We start from the raw sequence: 21,082 nt of genomic DNA, 5'->3' as shown, positions 1-21,082 counted from the left end.
TCTGGTCACCCTAACTCTGCCTCATGGCTCGAAGACACGGAGGCTGCCCTGGTCAGGTGGCAGTTTGACAGCCCAGCGTCCCCTGCCTACCGTCAACAACTCCCCTGAGGGAGCGCCCCGCCCCCTCCGAGCCGGTTCTAACTGGCTCTGTGATGACAGTTGCTCTGCAGCTCGCGCACCCAACTCCTCAGTTCGAATCCAATCGCTGTCTCTTGACCCCTCCCCAAACCCGTGGAGATACAGAAAAGGCTGGTGCACGGAGGGGGAAGCGCATGCGCACCCCTCAGTAATCCCAGCATGGCGAGACATTCCGTACGGACTGAGGTAGATAAACACCCCACGGCCTTTTCCTCCCGCCCTTCCTCGGTTTGGCGTTCTCCTCCTCCGCCTCATTGGTTGAAATGCGCTGTTGGTCCTGTCAGCAGGCGGGGAGAGTTTCCCCCTATTGGTTTGATTGAGTAGGGCGCATGCGCAGTCCATATTGTGTTCCGGTGGGTGGGTGTTTCTCTTCCCTAGCCCCTGTGTTGAGCGCGTGCGCATCTGCAGGCTGGCGCGCACGTACCATGTGTGTTTAGCGTTTGGGAGGCGGCGGGCTCTGGTTTGCCGGTTCTGTCTCCGCCCCCGTCGAAGAGCTGCGCGGTTGGCGCGGCCAGGGGTGGGCTGTTCCTGCCGCACGCTCCCGGCCATTACGGCCCCGGGGGTAGCGGAGCCCGGGCTATGACCTGCTACCCGGGCTTCCTATGCGGCTGCCGCTGCGCAGCCAGCCGGGCGGCCGCCCTGCGCTCCCTGCTGAAATACCAAGCAGCGGCTGCGGCTTCCTCGCTCCTGGCCGGGCTGCCGCTGTCCGGCGGGCTGCAGCGGCGCCTCCTCACGCGCAGCCGACTGAGCCCGGCCGAGTCGTTGCTCCCCTCCTTCGCCGCCGCCGGGTTCCCACCCCAGCGCCTCCTCCAGCAAGAGAGCTCAGGCTCGCCTGGACCAGGACCCTTCGCGCTGGGCCAGCAGAGCTCTTCTGGGTTCGCCCTGTCGCGGCTGGATCAGCGGCGGGGGAGGAGCGCGGGTAGCGCGGGGCTCCCCTGTGGCAGTGGGTTCCGCCCCACCCGGGTCGTGGTGGTGGCCAAGACCACCAGATACGAGTTCGAGCAGCAGCGGTACCGCTACGCGGAGCTCTCGGAGGAGGATCTCAAACAGCTGGTGAGTGCGGCACGGCTCATTACCCCAGCCAGGCTGGTACCCTCGCCCCTACGGTTCTCAGCGGGCACGATGCTCATCTACGGTAATCTCAGCCACTGCCACCTGCTCCAGCTTCACCTGTTCAGGGAAACAGGCCAGATTAGCTCCTGATAAAGCTCACTTTTCAGGGGGCATAGGCAAGTCTATAGGCACCTAGAGTCAAATAACTGTACTGGATAAACTCTCAGTATTACCTTGGCTCCAACCCTGTAGGGTAGAATAGAGGGTAGGGAGGTGCACTGTTACCCTTCAGTTTGAGAGAAACAAAATACCATGAGGTAATGGGAAGAGGATAGCTCAGTGGTTTGAGCATTGGCCTGCTAAACCCAGGGTTGTGAGTTCAATCCTAGAGGGGGCCACCTAGGGATCTGGGGCAAAATCAGTACTTGGTCCTGCTAGTGAAGGCAGGGGGCTGGACTCGATGACCTTTCAGGGTCCCTTCCAGCTCTATGAGATATACTAATATATGGAGATATAGCTATCTTTTATTGGACCAAATTCTGTTTGTGAAAGAGGCAAGGTTTCTATCTCTGTGAAGCTCAAAAGCTTGCCTGTTTCACCAGCAGAATTTGGTCCAATACAAGTTGCTACCACACCCACCTTATCTTTCTCATTTCCTGGCACCAGCTGTGCTACAGCAACACTACAAACAACCATGCAGTTTCACACACTGTTTTCAGACATTAGAACAGGGCTGTGAAGCTTGGGTTACAAATATGGCAGGTGACCAGTTTAGATTTAAACACCAGTGTTACTAATTGGGTTAATGAAAACAAATTATGTAACATCTCAGCAAAATCTAGACTGTGTGAAAGTGTCCTGATAGTAGGAAGTTGAATACAGGTCTGTCGCATCTTACATGCATTTAACATGCACGATTTCAGCTTTATGCGGTTGGCCAAAAAAAAAAAAAAGAGAGAGAAAAATAACAATTTTAATACTATACCTGTAGTGTGGGCGATTCCGCCTGCCATTCAACTCAATGTAATTTTGACTATACGTGGTTTTCGCTTTACGCGCTAACCGTGGAACGGAACCCCCGCGTAAGAAGAGACTCACCTGTTTTTATGCCCAAATAAATCTGTTAGTCTTTAAGGTGCCACCAGACTCCTTGTTTTTGTAGATACAGACTAACACGGCTACCCCCTGATACTTGAACTGACCATAATTGGTAACAGAAAGGGAGATATGTCAAAGCAGGGTGGATTTGATTTAAATCACTAGTCAGGAAGACTCAATTTAATCATGGATTTAGACATAAAAGTGTATTCTTGTTGGTTGTTACAACCTTAATACATATTCTTCACAGGAAGAGGAACTTCATTAAAATATTCCCAAACTGGGTCTCTTTTACGGCCTGCTGCCATTATAGGTTTTCCCTTCTAGTGAGAGAATGGTATGGTAGATCTCAAATCAATGAAGGCTACACTCAGAAAGACCTCAAGGCCTCTGGAATATGCTGCTCAAACAGTGTCACCTTTGTTTCAACTGCCTGTCCCTCCCTTCTCACATTTATCTCCAGACTTCTTCTCCTTGTCCAGATCTATTCCGCCCCCCAACAATTTTTATTCATTGAACTTTTTGAAAACTTTGCACTTTTAGAGAGAGGTAAGGGATTGACTCTGTGTACACAAATCTGCAGACTGATAATAGGGTTGAGGTCTCTTATTTCTCACCTCTATATATTATTTATTTAAAACCATTTTTTCTGTTAACAAGCATGTTATCTCTGGAGACACAAATCCACAGTCTGAGAACTGCAAAACTAAGCATCTCTGATGGTATTTTCTAGACTGAGCACTGAGTCCCACTGGGTAGATAGAAAGATTAACCTAAATAATCTATACAGAAGTCCCTGGAGCCCCATAAGATTGGGTCCCTAATCTATGAACTATTGGAACTCAATTTACAAAACTTTTCTTAAACATTACATGAATATATTGTCTCATACTATAGAATTAGAATTTATAATCCCTATTCCATGATGAGATCTCTTTGAGCTATAATGTATCTTAATTAAAACTATCTTTCAGTAGGTCTTTTCCTCAAAAAGCATTTTATAAAAAAAATCCAATTTAAACAAAAAATTTTTTTTTTTAAATCATGGATTTTTATTCGCTTGGTGTCAAAGTAGAAACTGATTTGCTGGCAGCAGCGTCACAGCCATGCACACAGTACAATCTTTGTGCACTTGTTCTTAAAGTTTGAGATTATTGGGGCCAGCTCCATCATACAAGCGGTTCCTAACCCCTAGTATTCTAAGCATTGGCCTATCTAGTTCATTCATGAGCATATGCATTGAACTAGGTGCCTGGTTCCCATTTATTATGTGTTTGAATCTGCCACTTTACAGCGCTGCAACTTTCTTGCTCAGGGATGTGAAAAACACCCCTGAGCGCTGCAAATTTCAGCGCTGTAAAGTGGCAGTGTAGACAGTGCACAAGTGCTGAGTCGTGCTTCTAGTGCTGAGCTATGCTCCCCTCCTGAGGGTGTTTTTTTTTACAGCACTGGGAGAGCTCAGTGCCGTGACTACACAGCCACGTTGTGGCAGCGCTTTAACATTGCTAGTGAAGACATACCCTTAGTCTGTTAGGTCTATTCCGCATCTTTTTCACAAACTAAGAGCAGCAACAGATTTAACTCATACACCTTTTATGTCTTCCCTCTTTATAAAGAGTGCCATTAGAAGAACATAAGTCTGTTGTTAAACACTTTTTGTTTCTTGTGTGTTTTTAAATTATACCTTCTGTGGTAGATGGAATTGACAAGGTTAGTCTGTCCAATAATACTATGATATGGTAATTTGAAGGCCTCATGTAAATTACTAATGTAAATTAGTTACGTTTTGGGTGAGACGTTCCAAGAACTACTAATGAGCTACAGAGAATTGTCCTAATATTTGCCTTGTTTGTGTGGTGATACAGGCTGTATGTATGATTAAGCTCAATCAGAGAAAGGGATTCCATTGTGTCCTTAGCTCTGGGTTTCTAACCTTATTTTTAGACTTATGGGGGCTGTTTTTGACTTCTCCCTCTCCTGTCACTATCACAGCTATTTCCCAAATGTGTCATTTCCTTTTTTTCCCCAGCCCTCAGCCAGATCTCTCATTAGGTGGTTCTGTCCCACCCCAACTACTACAAAATCCTCCCCTTAGGCCTCACAGAAGCCTACTGTTGTCAGTTGAGTACATACAAAATGCAGTTAGTTGTTAAAAGTAACTTTTCCTGTCTATTCTCACTTTCTTTGAATCCATCTTTGAAACCCCATGTGCTATATATAGTATCTAATATAGCTTTTTGTTAGCACATTCAGTGCGTTATAGAACTCTTCTCTTCCCTACTTAAATTCCCTTCTCTGCCAGTGCTACTACCCTCATCCACCCGGTCGTCACTGTCGCAGTCATTTGTCACCATGCCTTCTTCCAACTGGTCCCTGAGCGTGGTTTGACCTTCCTGAGATCATCCATAAGACCTCTACTCTTGGAACATTTAAGTCCATTTTAAAGACCCTATTCTTGTTGTGCTTCCTACAGCGAATCTAATTGACTTGTGTATATATTTAAAAAAAACAACTTTTTTTTTTGCCATTCCCTAATCACTTTTCTACTTCTCCATAGACTGTGAGCTCTTTGGTGTAGAATACATACCATCTCAAATGTTTTGAAGGTGCTTATGTTTATAGGTGCTATCTTAAACTAATAATAATTTAAGGCAGACCTCTCTCCACTTACATTTTCATGACAATTGTGAAGGCTAATCTAACAATCCAGACTGTATGTGTCCACTCATGGAGGTGACACACTAAACTTAGGATTTGTCTGTATGGGAAATTCACTGATGTAACTATAGCAATATAATACTGCTATAGCATTCTTTGTGGATGTTCTTATTCTGGAATAAGTGCCTTTTTCTGGTTTAGCTTGTTACATCATAAACTAAACTGGAAAAAGGCACTCTTGTGCCAGGATAAGAGCATACACATTAGTATAGCTGTATAATTCCAGCTGAGAAATTCCCCCAGTAGACAGGGCAAGTAAGGGCTTAGTTAGGATTTTCAAGGTTGATTTAAGACTTTGCTATGTACATGTATGTGTTAAAAGGGGCTTGTGCGCTAAGATACTGAAAGTTCCTCTTACCTTGTGCCCCAGGCTTCTAATTTTGGATGTTCCCATTCCTTGAATTTTCTTCTGTTTGTAGAATTTTCTGTTTGCTTTGCTCAAGTTGTCAGGTTCTACTTATGATTGGCTCTGCATGTTTTTTCTTAAACCTGAGCAAGTAAACAGAAACCTCAGTAAATCTGCTGAGTAGGGGGTAGGGTATGAACATGGAGTAATGTAGTTTAGGACTTAATCATTACTGTTTCCTTTTTCAGATATGACCTCTTTGAAGTATGCAAGGACATCACTTCCTCGGGCATAGTACTTTTGTTTACACTCCTTTCTGCCTTGAAAAGCTTACTGTTGTTTTTTATACATGTTTAATGTTCTGACTGAATATACAAGGTTCACCTTTTGGATAGAACATTTTTTTTTAATTGAGAAATGGTCTACGTGGATCAGTTCAAGAGACAGTTTACTACTTCCTGTCTGTATAGCTGAGTGAGATGGAAGTGCAGAATTCTGGATGGGGGAAGTACTTACACGGGAAAAGTTCTCTTTCCTAGTTGTCTGGCATGGAAATCCTATATGCCTAACTGCAACAACTTTATAACCTGTCTCTTCCATTTTTCTTGTCCAGAGAGCAGAATTGTTAATATTAGCATTTCAGAAGTCACTGTTGATGTTCAAGAAAGAACTTTGGCTATAGCTACGCTACAGCTTAAGTTGACATACATTGTCGCTCAGGGGTGTGAATTAGCCACCTCCCCGAGCAACCTAATTTATGTCAATTTACGCACCAATGTGGGTATGCTATGTCAGTGGGAGAGCTTCTCCTGCTGACACAACTACCGCTGATGGGCTGGAGTAATTAACCCTCTTCCCCCCTTCCCTCCGGTTGGCTTAGAGCGGCTACACTAGAGAGTTTAGAGCAGCGCAGCTCCATCAGTGAAGCTGCTCCACTGTAAACTCTCTAGGGTAGCCATAGCCTTTGTAATGCATTTTGAAAATATGAAGTATTTAACTGTTACAACAGTATTGCTTTCCTACTTCCCTAACAAGTGGGATGAATACAAAAGCGCCTTGCTCCATAAATAGAAATACAGCCTCTTTTTAGGCTCTGTTTTGGGCTAGTTGTCTTTACCTTTTTGGTTGCCAAGGCTTCATTTGCACTAGAGAATTGAACTGCCTTCACTGAGATAAGGGTTTGACACGAATGAGCAAAAATAAAGACACTAGACTTTAAGCTTCCTGTTCTAGCTCTTCATTGTGTCTAATTATAAACTTGGATTGGTATCAGTTTTATCCAATATTCAAGAACCGTATATAGTGGCTAGGGGCTCTGTTGCAGGGGATGTATAAACTGTGGTATCTGTATACAAAGTAGTAACTAACTCTTTCTCGGCATTATAGGGTTTTTAGAACTATGTACGCTTCTCAAAGCATTCCATGGGATTTAATCATTCTGTTCTCTTTAATGTCAGTGGGGCAGTCTTTATTATATGAAGGGCATCAGTAGTCCTTCCAATCACAATCAGGAGAACATTGCAGGAGCTTCCAAGAAAGACTGTCCTTTGGCTGTGCCTACCTGCAGCATCTGCTGCTGGATAATAATTTTGATGGTGAGCCCAGAACCCTGAAGTAGATCAGACTAAATCTACCTTTTCAGGGACAATCTTTTGCTTTTCCTATCTGTATGTAGTTGAATTAATTTGAATTGGGTGTTGAAAATGAAAATAAAAGTACTTGATTTTTGTTCCATTTGTATAGTTTCCTATCCTACTCCGATTTGAAAATACTGAGGTGAAAGTTTCTTTTCTAAACAAAGTAGGAGAAACTGAAATCCTGCACCAGTATCAGGGGAAATACTTACTCTGAGTTCTTCTAATTTTAAAGATAAAAGGTCTGTCTCTCTATTAGACTAAAGAAAGCTGAGCAAATCCATTCTGAGGTTCAAATGTCACATAATTGCTACTGCTATCTCTTATTGAGTTCAAAGGACTGGTTTAGGGTTGTTTACCTGAGAATCCTCTTTAAGTTAAGCTTCACACAGGAAGTACCTCAGATTATGAATAGGGAATGATTACTTACCAATACAAGGTATTTCTGTTTGGCTTTGCTAATGGCTTTCTGAGACTATACCAAATGCCTGGCAGACGTGTTAGCTCACCTAAGAAGTACAAATGCAGCCTTGTGGTTCAGTTATAAACTGAAGCTTTTGGCTATCAGGGCTCTATGCATGTGTGCGCCTCTTCACCTGACTGTGAATGAAGTTCTTAAAGTTTTCATGAGGAACTACAGTTGTCCTTCACTTAACACTGCTTTCTCGATTTAGAAGTGAAGTCTAATCCTCTTGGGAAGTACAGTACTTCAGCCTTTAAATGCTCTTCACGTGCTTTCTGTGGTCACTGCCAAGAATGGAGATCCACTTGAACAATTCACATTGGAGGAGAAAAGGCTACTTGCCTGTCACTTGAGTTCCCCAAGCCTATGCAAATCCTCACTGTGCTTCTTCAGTCATCAAATGGTATTTTTCTTTGGAAAGGAACTGCAGGTAATTGGTAATGCAGTCACTCATCTGCTTGCACCAGACATTTGGGTCTAAAGCTATGGCTACACACACAGCTTACAGGAGTAGGGTGCTGTAGAGCTGATAGTGCAGATGCTCTAAGACGACGGGAGAGAGTTCTCCTATTGACTGAATTACTCCAGCCCCCACAAGTGGCAGTAAAGCGCTGTCCACACCGGTGCTTAGGTTGGTTTGACTTGCTTCACGGGGGGGTATTCACACCCCTGAGTGACATAATTTATAATGACGTTAGTGGTAGTGTGTACACAACCTTAAAGAGCGTACAGTAGAACCTCAGAATTATGAACACTGGGAATAGAGGTTGTTACAAACATTTCGGAGTTAGTAACTGAACAAAATGTTATGGTTGTTCTTTCAAAAGTTTACTACTGAACATTGACTTAATATAGCTTTGAAATTTTGCTACGAAGAAGAATAATGCTGCTTTTGACCATTTTAATTTAAATGAAACAAGCACAGAAAGTTTCCTTGTCAAATCTTTTTTTAAACTTCCCTTTTTTTTAATAGTTTACATTTAACACAGTTCTGTACTGTAGTGTATAGTATTTGCTGCTGGGTTTTTTTGGGTGTGTGTGTGTATGTGTGTCTCTGCTGCCTGATTGTGTACTTGCGGTTCCAAATGTATGTGGTTGACTGGTCAGTTCATAAGTCTGATGTTCATAACTCTGAGGATCTACTGTGTGTGTGGATGGCTCTAACAATTGCCTTCTAGAGGGATCCTGGGGGCTCATGACACCAAAACAGGCACTCCAGATAAAGGCAATATGCTTGGATTCCTAAGACACATTCCTATTCAGTAACTTTCCTTTCTTACAAACGGCTTCTGGCTAGAAATTTAAGTTAATAGGGCAACACTGCAATGCTTCCTGGAAAGAGGCAACTGTAGCAGTTATAGACTTTAAGATAGTTTGAAGAATTATTCCCACTTCGCACTAACTATCAAAATCTGAAAACTTACCATAATGCCATATTTTAAAAATCAGAATGGAGCAATCCCAGTCACTCTGAAGCTTAGCAAAATTGATTTGAAAATTTGTGCTACTGCAATTCAGATCAGCTTTTATAATGAACTAAATTATAAATGCTGGCCTCTTTTTAAATGCCACGACTCGTAGAGTATCTTATTCGAATTTTACAAAAGTGCTATAGACAAAAATATGGAATATTTAAGGTCCTGATTCTGCAACCACTTAAGCAGGTGTGTAATTTTAGTTGCATGAATAGTCCTGCTGTCTTCAGTTGGACTACTCGTGCTTAGCTTTAAGCATGTGCATAAGTGTGTGCAACACCAGCGGTTAAAATAACATTTTAATTAAACTTAATGGCATAAAATCTTTGTAAATTAAAAACAAAATTGTTTCAGTGTTAGTAATAATTTTATTTAGCTTTTTAATGCTTCACAGTTATTGTGAATTTTTTTATACACTTGCTAAAATTATCAAGTAACTTTGGAGCACAAGTTCTAATGACTTCAAACTGCAAATCCTGATGGAGGAGTGTACCTTGGCGGAACATTTCAGCTTTCTTGACTTGTGGAAATTTAATATCAAATTCAATTTTTGACGTGAAATTTCATAGTGAAAAACTATGGAAAATCTAAAATTATAACAATTAGGAAACTAAAGAAACAAGTATTAACGTGCACTTTAATAATTAAAGACAATAAGTTGGGAAGGAAGTAAAGAATTAGCAAAATGTTAAAAAATGTTAAAATACCATTACATTTTAATAATAATTTTTGTCAATTTTAGAAAAAATACATTGCTTTGATTCAGCGTTTAGAGAGTTACTCGAAAAAATTAAAACTGCCAAAATTAAAACAGACACTCTTGGGACATAACATGAAAATTAGGACTAATCTCGGTCTACCTGGGATTGTTTTGCTGTAGTTAATAAAACTACTGCATTTTTTTTTTAACAAGTGCCAAACCTTTTTACAGGACCTTCATAATTTTTGTATTTGACCTGTAACATTTTCTTAAAAAGTTAATCTGTTAAGATTTGCTCAGTAAGAGCATTATGTAAAAGGCTTTGTCTGGCTTAATTTTGTTGACTGGCTACAGACATTTCTGGCAATGAGACATTAGGAACGATTTACATTAGCAGCTGTCAAAGAGAAGAATAGTTCTGTAGCTAAAGCACAGGACTTAAATTTCTTTACTCCAACCAGTACTGTAATTTTGAGTAAATTACTTCTGTGCCTGTGAAATAGGGGATAAATGATGCCTGCCTTACATGGGTTCTCTGAGAATCAGTTAATTGTTAAAGTGCTTTGAGGTCCCCTGAAAAGTGCTAAATAAATGCCAACTATCAGTGGACCAGATTGTTGGTCCATCTAGTCAGATATTCTGTCTTCATTGGTGTCCCATAGTTGATTCTGAAGAAGCTCAAATTACCCACTGACCCCAGCAAGCAGTTAGCCATTCTCATATTTGAGCATAAACCATTAGATATTTTGGGCTATTAGAGCAAGAGTTCTTGTGTTTTTCATAGTGTTACAATTGCAATCATAACATCCTCGGGGCAGTTACTACAATTACTTATGTGGAAAACTATGAACTTTTTTTCAAAGAGGATATATTTATTGCATTAATCAGTTTGTTCACTCTTCTCCATCTCCCCCTTCCATGTGTTCTACTTCTTTATTACAGAGTAGCAAAGAGTAACATGAAAAAGAAACAAAAAAGAAATCTAAATTAGTTATAGTTCCTTCAAATTGGTGCCTCCTGAAAATGTGAAAGTCTCTTGGGCTTGATTTCTGGATTATTATTTTTTCTCAGAGTAATTAAGATATATAATATCTTGAATCAGAGGGGTAGTCGTGTTAATCTGGATCTGTAAAGGGCAGCAGAGTGTCCTGTGGCGCCTTATAGATTAGTAGATGTATTGGAGCATAAGCTTTCGCATGCGTCTGACGAAGTGGGTATTCACCCACGAAAGCTTATGCTCCAATATATCTGTTGGTCTATGGGGTGCCACAGGACTCTTTGTTGCTTTTTATAATATCTTGAGTAATTTAGTCTGCAGTATATTTGGTGACTTTTTCTTTTTACTTGCATGGTGACTTTTGGCTGTTCCTAATGCTTTTGTAGCACGTTCTCATGTTCACAATGGCCACACTTAGAACAGTGGTGCTACCTAGATCCTGTGGTTAAAAAAGTGTGTTATAAATGTCTGGCTGCAATAAGGGCCAAGACTAATTCTGTTCTCCATGAATATAAGGTATGGGATGATGTGAATCGCTCTGCACAGGCTGTCTGCACAGCAACACACATGTGAGATAGGTGGAGCATCTCTGGATTGGGTTGGGACAGGGCTGGGCAGATTCTATGTGCATCTTCCAAGACTGACCCTGTAGGCTGAAGTAGTCTTCAAGGAGCAGTTCTTTGACATTGGGAGAGAGGATTTCTTCTCCATCTGCCCAGTGCTGACCTGACCTAGCTACTCAGTCTGGGTTTTGGGACTGTGTCTCTGGAATGCGTTACCTAGGGAGGTGGTGGAGTCTCCTTCCTTGGAGGTTTTTAAGGCCCGGCTTGACAAAGCCCTGGCTGGGATGATTTAGTTGGGAATTGGTCCTGCTTTGAGCAGGGGGTTGGACTAGATGACCTCTTGAGGTCCCTTCCAACCCTGATATTCTATGATTCTATGATCTGGTCCCTTTCCCCATTCATTTTCCTTACTCTTTGTATGTCTCCCTCTCCCTTGGATATGTTGACTGATGGTTTCCTTGTCCTTTAGATGCTCCTCTTGCTGTTTTCTTCTCTTCCTCTTATATGGCATCGGCCCATACTAGAAGCACCTAGGCTGGCTTACTTCCAGCTGCTCAATAGGTCTTTAAGGTCCTTGTAATGTACACTTCTGGAACAAGGCTGAAATCTAGTACAGTGATCAGCCAGCTCTTTGTGGGTGCCTACGGGTGCTCTGTGAACCATAGTTTTTATTTATAATATTATTTCAGTATGCTATCGTAAATATTCTGTATGTGTAGTATTCAGCCCATTTGAACAGCCAAGCATTTTAAAGCATTTGAACATTCTGGTCTTTACTCTTGTCTTTGTACTGTTCACCTTGATAGACCCAAAACATTCAGTAGTTAATATGCTCCATCACTAACTTTTTAAAAATAGATATATCTATGCAGTACTTTGATTTTCCTGTAAAAAGATGGATTTAAAATATTGTATCTGATCTGGATTGAATGATCTTTTTGGATTTAATGAAATCCACAGATTACCCAGGTTATAGAATCCAATATGCCCTTATGTTTTTAAAACTTGTTACCCAGAATTGGCCAGCTTTTACAGACTTAAAATACTTTCTACGTTTGCTTTCTAATAGAAGCCATCTTTGAGACAGATACTAGATAAATAAACTGTTTCTCTTTTTTGTTCTGAACTTAAAAGGCCTGGGATTTTAGCTGGTACGATTTTAAAGGCAATCAAAATCTGGAGGAAGAACTGTTTAGATATCTTTCTGCTTGTCTAGTTAAAGGTGCAGTGCACTGTGGATCCTGTAAATAGCTTATTTTTATTTCTTGACGCCTAAGTGCTGGTAACACTGAGTACTAAGCTAACAGAAACAACCTCTTCCCCTCCCACCACCATGTACATGTACGTATTATAGGTAAGGTTACAAGTTGGTCACGGATTCCATGATTTTAAGTGACCTCTGCGACTTCAGCCCCAGCAGGGCTTGGGCTCAGGCTGTCAGCCATGGGCGGTGGTGGGGCTCAGGCTTCCATGATGTATTGTTTATTGCCCATGATCTGCCTGTGACTTTTACTAAAAATACCCATGACAAAATCTTAACCTTAGTTCTAGGTGGTGCAGGTAGCAACATATGTAGTTAAGTTTGCCTGACATTTACCGTTATAAGACCCTGTTTTCAGTTACTTATAACTGCCAAATTTAAACTGTTTGGGCTGAAATTTTCAGTGCCAGGCGTCTGACTCAGGCTGAATGTTTCTGGAAAGTTTCAGGTAAAATGGTTCATCCATTTCTGAGAATAAGATTAGGGAAAAATACTTGCTTATCCATTTTACAAATCTTACATCTGTTTCACTGAAAAGCTTTAGTGCCTATGTTTTGGAGAAGGGACTTGATATTTGGCAAGGGGTGCTGGTGTTTGTGGTAGGGATGTGCTTCTTGATATTCCTGTAGAAGAATTGCTCAGATTTGGCTAAGTTATAAGCCTCTGAAAAATCTGTTTGCACATGATCAAAGGTTTGTTGGTTCCGCTGCTAAATTGTGAAGGTACCATTCCCTCAGAGCTCCCATGTGACAAACAGACTGCATGTGCCATTACCTCAGAGTTACTGAGCATGCTCCAGCCCAGGGCTGCTGGGGCTTTCCCTGTAACTTCTCTCAACAGTTGGGGACCATTGTGGTGCCAGTACTGGAACCAAGAGCAGGCAGATTCTTCAGTATTCTCATTGGTCCCGGAGCTGATGCCCAGGCAGCGAGGAGGCGGCATCCTGACTAATGTAGAGGTGTGAGGGGAAAGGAACAAGAGATGGGGATGTTGGGCAGGAGCTGGAGGGATAGCAGCAGGGAAGGGACAGGGCAGGTGCAGTAGAAAGAAGGAGATAGACTGAGGGAACAGGACCAGAAGAGTCTAATCAGTAGACCACATTCTCCTACAGAGATGAGGGTCATTATGGTTCCACATGATGAAATTTTTGTTTTTTCAATTTTTAAACAATTTATTTTTTTTTTAGTTTTTTTGGATGCGATTTCCTATATTAAAAGAACATTAAGGTTGCAAAGTCAGGCATTCAAAAGTTAGGAAATGCCATAATTAAGGTTGTCTGTGCAGCTTTAATCCATCTTCCTTGTGCATCTGTAATAATGTAGTCATCAATTACACAATCACATTTTTGCACAGAGCCCATGCCTCATTCTGTGCAGAGGATGAATGGTGCTCAGGATCACTATTCAGTATTTTTTAATCCACGTGTGTCCCCATGTGTCTACTACACATTATCCAAACTCTACTGTTGTTAATTTCTCTCCAGGCTTTTCTACGGTGTTCTTTTGTAGTTTTTGTTCTTTACAAAGATTGATGAATTTACCTTCACAATGCTCCTAGGAAGTGGTATTGCTATGCTCCATTTTACAAAGAAGTGTCAACTGATTTTCGTTGCCTGATTTGAGAAGCCTCGGAGCTGATTTTTTTTTTTTTTTTGGAGTGCTTAGTATTTTATAGCACTTCATATGTTCGGAGCAGAGCTTGCATTGATCTTAGTTGCAGTTCAGCACTTTCTGCAATAGACCCCACGTGTCTCATGTTCAGTACCCAGAAAATGAGGAATTCAGAGACCTGCTGTGAAAATGTATGTTTACAAGTCATATCCAGCTTCACATAAAAACTCTGTGGCAGAGGGAGGAATTAAAACCAATTCTCCAGGAGGGCAGTAAATTCCCTAAACCATTAAGGAGAGAGTATCCCCATCTTCTCCTTCACTTTCCAACTTTTGCAACAAATGATGCAGAGGTACTGCAGACAACATCCTTCTTCATTACACAACCCTGATTCATTCCCATAGTGCCATCTGTTCTGTGCACTGAATGAGGCAGGGTTCTGTGGAAAAAAATAAAATTTGACTGTGTCGTTGACGATTGTAACTTGGCCCCTCTGCATAAGCGTTATGATAAAGGTGCCAATTTAATAATTTGGGCATTTCCTAATTTTTGAATGCTTGACTTTGTGATCTAAACATGCTTTTAATGTATTATTTTCAGATGTTTCTCTCTCTCTCTCTCAGAAATCAAGGCTGATGGGGGGTATTCGGCACATAATTGATTTTAAGCATACCTGTTTTTAGGACCTCCAGTTCCCATTACACATCCCAGATCGCTAGTTTCTGTGTAACATGCAGTATGCTGCAGATGCAATGAGTACCATTGACTTATGTTCAGTTTCTCCACAATTATGGAGTAGGCACTGATCAGGTAGGGGACTGAGGTCATGTAAGTAGTGTTGATTTTTTTTGGTGCTAAATGACATACTTTTTCAAGTTATATCTTAGTATAAAAAAGCTTTGATTATACCAGCTATTGTAGTTCAGGGACTTCTTTCCAGTTCCCACATAGGGATAGGGTCACAATTCAAAATGATCTGGACAAATTGGAGAAATGGTCTGAGGTAAACAGGATGAAGTTTAACAAAGACAAATGCGAAGTGCTTCACTTAGGAAGGAACAATCAGTTTCACACATACAGAATGGGAAGAGACTGTCTAGGAAGGAGTACAGCAGAAAGGGATCTAGGGGTTATAGTGGACCACAAGCTAAATATGAGTCAACAGTGTGATGCTGTTGCTAAAAAAGCAAACATGATTCTGGGATGCATTAACAGGTGTGTTGTGAGCAAGACGTGAGAAGTCATTCTTCCGCTGTACTCTGCGCTGGTTAGGCCTCAACTGTAGTATTGTGTCCAGTTCTGGGCACCGCATTTCAAGAAAGATGTGGAGAAATTGGAGAGGGTCCAGAGAAGAGCAACAAGAATGATTAAAGGTCTTGAGAACATGACCTATAAAGGAAGGCTGAAAGAATTGGGTTTGTTTAGTTTGGAAAAGAGAAGACTGAGAGGGGACATGATAGCAGTTTTCAGGTATCTAAAAGGGTGTCATAAGGAGGAGGGAGAAAACTTGTTCACCTTAGCCTCTAAGGATAGAACAAGAAGCAGTGGGCTTAAACTGCAGCAAGGGAGGTTTAGGTTGGACATTAGAAAAAAGTTCCTAACTGTCAGGGTGGTTAAACACTGAAATAAATTGCCTAGGGAGGTTGTGGAATCTCCATCTCTGGAGATATTTAAGAGTAGGTTAGATAAATGTCTATCCGGGATGGTCTAGTCCTGCCATGAGGGCAGGGGACTGGACTCGATGACCTCTCGAGGTCCCTTCCAGTCCTAGAATCTATGAATCGGCACGTATACTTGATGGAATGCATGATGATCCATACCTACCTTGGACTGGAAATGAAGCCCTCTGCTTAAAATGGTGTTAGTACAAATGAACAGAACTCTGACTGGAGAAATAAAAACAAAGAACTAATTATACGGATTGCAAATTCCACGTAGACATAAAAAATAGGAATACTAAAGGTAAGGCCTGGAGACCTAAATACTGATCAGAAGAATCAACAGAAACCTCATACGTTAGTTTCTCTGACCAGCAAGGAATGATCTGACCGAACGGACTTAATTGAATATTGTGTACCAAAAATAATTAAAAGGCTTTAAATAGAACTTGTATAGTCTGCCTAAGGATTTCTAATATACTTATCATCACTGCATAATCTAAGTATTGTTAAGATATTTAGAATTCCTGTTCTAACAGGTCTGTCTAAAATAAGACCATTATTAATTTAAAAGTTCTTATCAGCAAGTAATACAAGCATTCGGAGAAGCATTAGTCAAAACCTCATTCACCAGACTGTTCGATTGTTCTGGAAAAGGAATAAAAATTCTTGTGCTCTATTGGCCCATCAAAATAATTAGTGTTTGAAATAGGATCTATACCCAGCAAAATTAATAATTGCAATACAATGGAAACATATTTGATCTAGCAAGAACAGTGAGTAGAACTTTTCAGATGATACAGCACTATTTTCTTTTCTAAATGTTTCTATTTTACAGTAACACTGATTATAGGTAACTTTAGCTTGTCAGTATCTTGAACATTAACATTTTTGTTTCTCTTCAGTTTAAAAAACTTCTATTTAAATCACAATATATGGGCTCCAGGTACAGTAACTGCTTCTGTATTTGAACAGCTTACTTCCATCACCAATTGCTTGATTCCTCTTTCTGTTAGGAAATAGGGCAGTTGACTAGTAGTCAGCCTCTTTATTTTCTAGCTGTTAGCTTTCCATCAGGATTTTTTTTCCTGTGAGGTTATTCACATCCAGACCTGTCATCTTGTACTTCCTGTCAGGAGTCTTGCTTTCTGCTAATTATTTAAAAGAATGTATTACTCATACAAAAACAACCAGAAAAAAATGTGTTCAGGCATCAGCCCCCTATGCTTCCCCAAAGGCAAGCTTTAGGACAGCATGAAGACTGTTACACCCTGGATGATACATAAGCCTACTAAGAAGAGTACATATTTCCAATATGCCTTTTAATTCCTCCACCACCTCCGTAGCTTTCTGCACATTGTCAAAAGAGTGAGAGCAAGTGATTTGCCCAAGTTCTTGGGAGGTTCATGGCAAAGCTGTGACTGGAATAGAGATCTCAAGTCTCTGTCTTGCTTTGTCTAAAAGCACATTTCTTCCTCATATTAAATTGAGTAAGCACATTTGTGCTTGAAGTTTCCATTCACGCCTGTTATTTGACAACCTGAGGTTAGTACAGCACTATAGAGAGTACAGAAAAGAATAGATATAGCTATATTACCAACCTTGATGTAAGGTAAAGAGCTGGCCTCTGTGTCTCTCTTATGTAACTGGTGGGAAGCCAGCAGTTTGCACTCCCCGAATTTACTTTTATATGGTGAGAGGCAAAAAACCTCCCTTTTGGAGGGAAAATTGCTTTCCCATGATTATCAATCACGGAACATAATTAAATCATAGGTACCCCTTATTAATCACCCAGTCTTGTTTATACCAGACTTCTGTAGACACATTTTTTTATCAGTTTGAGGGGGTTTTCCCTAGACCTCTATATTCCCACAGATTTGGAGGTACCAGAAACAATGAAGTAGATCCCAGTACTTGATCACATGAAGTTCCACAATACAGGTCACTCAGGATATGTCTACACAGGGATAAAAGACTCCGCATGCCTATGATTGTCCTGCAGCAGCTAACTCGGCTTCGTGGGGCTTGGGCTCCAGGGCTAAAGATTACTGTGCAGACATTTGGGTTAGGGCTGGAGCCTGAGCTTTGGGACCCTCCACCCTTCTGTTAAACTTCATTTGCATCTCTCCGTTGCAATATAAATACTGGCTATTCCGGTTAAGCGGTCTAATAATACCAGATGGGCAAAATATTCCTTCATTTTTCCTAATGACCTAAATTCAAGGTTTTCTTTTGCATCAAAGTGTTTGAAATTACCAGCTCTGTAGAAGAGAGAGAGAATGCTGAACTCAGGTTTTAAATGACACGACTTTCTCTGGGTTTGTAAAATAATTAAAATACGTTTACAGAGCATTTTGGTTCATGTTTAAATAGCCTGATGTGCACTGAAGTTGCCTAGTAAAGAGCACATTTTTACGTGCTCCAGGCTTGAACCTATGTAATAGTCTTGACCAAATGCTTTTTAAAAATTAAAGAATTTTCAGTGCAACACTATTCTTTAAGCTATACCTCTAAGAAGATACAGAAAAGCTTAATGCAAGGCAGTAGTACTTTATATTAGTATTGTTGAGCTTCATCCTAGTTTCTGTGCTGTTGCACTACTGTTGTTATAGACTGGCACACAGTCATATTTTTTTCTGTAATATGTGTGAAATTCATTTCCTCTGACACCAATTCCTACTTTTTAAAAAGCACTAATGCTTATACTACATTTGAGAGAACTGTTGCCATATACCTTCACCCAGTCCCTAACCCGCTCTACATTGTACTAAGATACATAAATCAGTTGTAAAATGGGTACTTCAGCTTGCTTTTTGCGGCTTGGGGGCAGAAGTAGATCTGGCAGCTGGGAAATGGCCTGGCCCCTAAAGTTCTCTCCGGTTTAATCTGCCTCTGCAGGGACAGACAGATTTCCCACCTGAAGAGCTTTTCTAAGGGAAATTCCAAACTTATTTCAAATTTCTGATTAACCATTTGGCTCAATGTGTTTGTTTGACTTCCAACCATGTCCCAGGGCTGCGATTGCCTTTTAGGAAGATTGTCCCCTCAGCTCTGCTTCCCCTCTGAGGTATTTGCAACAGCTGAAAACCAGCAGCCTTCATGGAGAGAGCTGGTTTGAGAAAGCCAAAGACAAAAGGAAAGGTCTGTGTCCCCTGCTTCATCCTCACTAGCATCTGGTTAGAGACCTCCAATGGCTCTGTGATCAACACGTAATCCCCTCAACCCCCGTAGTCCAGTCTGTGTGAGGTCACATCAGCTGCTTTCCCTTGAGTAGGAAAGGACAGAGGATTGGAATAGTTGGTTTCACGGCAAGAAGCTCCCTGTCCCCTTGGGAAACAATGCTGGAAGGACAGTGTTCCAGATGGAAAATCATGGAATTCTCTGGAAACCACACCAGCAGTCAGTGCCCCTGACTGCAGAGTTCAGCAGTCTTTGCCTTCTCTTGGGTCGTGGATGGAGGATACTGGACACAGCACAAACACTGCAAATGCAAGGATGTTGTAAAGGGCTTTCAGGCTCTGCTCCCTCCCCCTCATACCACCTCTGTAACAGGTCTCCCAGGAGAAACACAGACCCTTCTGGCCTACTGTAAATCCCATACAGTGGATGGCGGTAGAACCTCAGGAGAGTCCATTCTTGAACCCCAGTAGCCTAAAGAGGCCCAGAAGGGGCCGCTGTTGTGAAGAGAAGACAATAAGACCAGCTTCCTTTGGGGCAGGGAAATCACTAGCCACTTGACATAGTTTTGGAGCAATATCTGAGCCTTATTTTGCTTCCCAGGATTATGAGGACAAACTCCCCAAGGAGATAGAAATAAAATCAGGTCTTGATTTCCCAGCTCACTTTCAGAGGGCCGCATGGCAGATTAATACAGATACAAAGGGAATTCTTTGTCCTTAGGGAAGGAAGGCCAGCAGTCCAAATCACAGGTAGGGGATCACGTAATTTTCTTTTTAAAAGGAAAAGTCCTATTCTTGTATTGGATCCCCTTCTGTTTATTTTATTTCATGTGAGTTTTATTGAGAATAGTTTTTGTATAATGTCTGAAGACACCTATTCAGTGCCCTTTAGGATGTGTTGAAAAATCTTTAGATACTTGGCCTAGCTTCCTGTTTCTTTAGATTCTTTATTAACTTGAGCTGTTAAACTGCATGGAGTAATTAGACTGAGATTATGATGTAAATAGATCACAAGTGTACATGTCACAATATTAGTTTCCGCTTGATTAATTTTTAGACAGAAAGGTAATTATTTAGAGTAATGCCACCAAATTACTGTTTGACACTTTTGCATTTATAAAATATTACATTCTGTAGTAATTGGCTGCTTTAACTATGCAGTGGGTCTTCAGATGCCCTTTCATAGGGGAGGTAAGGAATATCATACCACATGGTGAAGTGTATGTTGAGTTCAGTAGCCATCAAATGTGTAGGGAGACAGTGAATGACAGGCACCATATTGGGTCTTGACAGAAATTACTATTAATTTTTATGATAGTGCCTAGAGGCACCAGTCTGGATTTTTGGGTCCGATTGTGCTAGAGACTGCACTAACACACAGTGACAGGCCCTGCCACAAAGACCATGCAGTCTAAAGAAGTAAGATAAAGGGTGAAGGGAAAAATTGTGGTATATTCATTTTACAGTTGGAAAAACAGAGAGACAGATGAACTGATTTGCCCAAGTGAGACGTTCTCCTGGTGTTATCTGGACTGGTGATCTGCTAGGTCACTTTAATCCTCGACTCTGGGAGCCAGCCTTAACCTGCTCTGCTGTGAGAACCCCCACTCTTGGACTGTTCACACACAGCCTCTAGCATGTAAGCTGCTCCCAGCTCCGTGAGTGAGCACTTTTGGCCAGCCGCTGCTTGGATTGTGCAACCGAATGATACTAGCCAATATCTCTGGTCCCAGACACAACCCTAGGAACCTCCATCTTGCAATGTCCAAATATGCCCGCTGGAACCTGCAAGCTTATATGAGTTTGTCAATTTAAGAAAAAAATTGATATGTACCAGGCATGTTATCCCAAGGGGAGTCTCTGGCATGCTTCAAACCAAACGCACTGCTTCAGGTAGAATAAACAAACACATTTATTAACTACAAAAGATAGATTTTAAGTGATTATAAGTCAAAGCACAGCAAGTCAGATTTGGACAAATGAAATAAAAGCAAACGCATTCTAAGCTGATGGTAACACTCCTGTGCCTTTACAAACTTAGATGCTTCTCACCACAGGCTGGCTGGTTGCCCTTCAGCCAGGCTCTCCCCTTGGCTCAGCGCTTCAGTCGCTTGGTGCTGGTGTCTGTAGATGGAGGTGGAAGATAGAGAGCATGGCAAACGTCTCTCCCTTTTATCATGTTCTTTCTT

The 21,082-nt window shown here is 41.4% G+C and overlaps 1 protein-coding gene across 9 annotated transcripts in view; it reads left to right on the top strand.

Moving 5' to 3' along the window:
• The first annotated feature begins 276 nt into the window (after positions 1-276).
• NADK2 (NAD kinase 2, mitochondrial) overlaps positions 277-21,082 on the top strand; it is a 72,886-nt gene continuing 52,080 nt past the window's right edge. For 4 of the 9 annotated variants that reach the window (XR_010602145.1, XR_010602143.1, XR_010602146.1 and 1 more), the window contains exon 1: positions 573-1,191. Coding sequence is in view for 2 of the 9 variants with exons in the window: in XM_005306910.4 (XP_005306967.1) it covers positions 718-1,191 (474 nt within the window). In the remaining 7 variants the exon portion in view is untranslated. Of the gene's footprint in view, positions 325-544; positions 1,192-21,082 lie in introns of those variants that run through there. The other 5 variants (XR_010602142.1, XR_010602141.1, XM_005306911.4 and 2 more) reach the window with 3 other exon arrangements.

The sequence above is a fragment of the Chrysemys picta genome, chromosome 6, assembly GCF_011386835.1.
Source record: "Chrysemys picta bellii isolate R12L10 chromosome 6, ASM1138683v2, whole genome shotgun sequence".
Classification (NCBI taxonomy): domain Eukaryota; kingdom Metazoa; phylum Chordata; order Testudines; family Emydidae; genus Chrysemys; species Chrysemys picta.
Note: the sequence above shows the minus strand (reverse complement) of the source record. Positions and strands in the feature narration are given on the sequence as shown.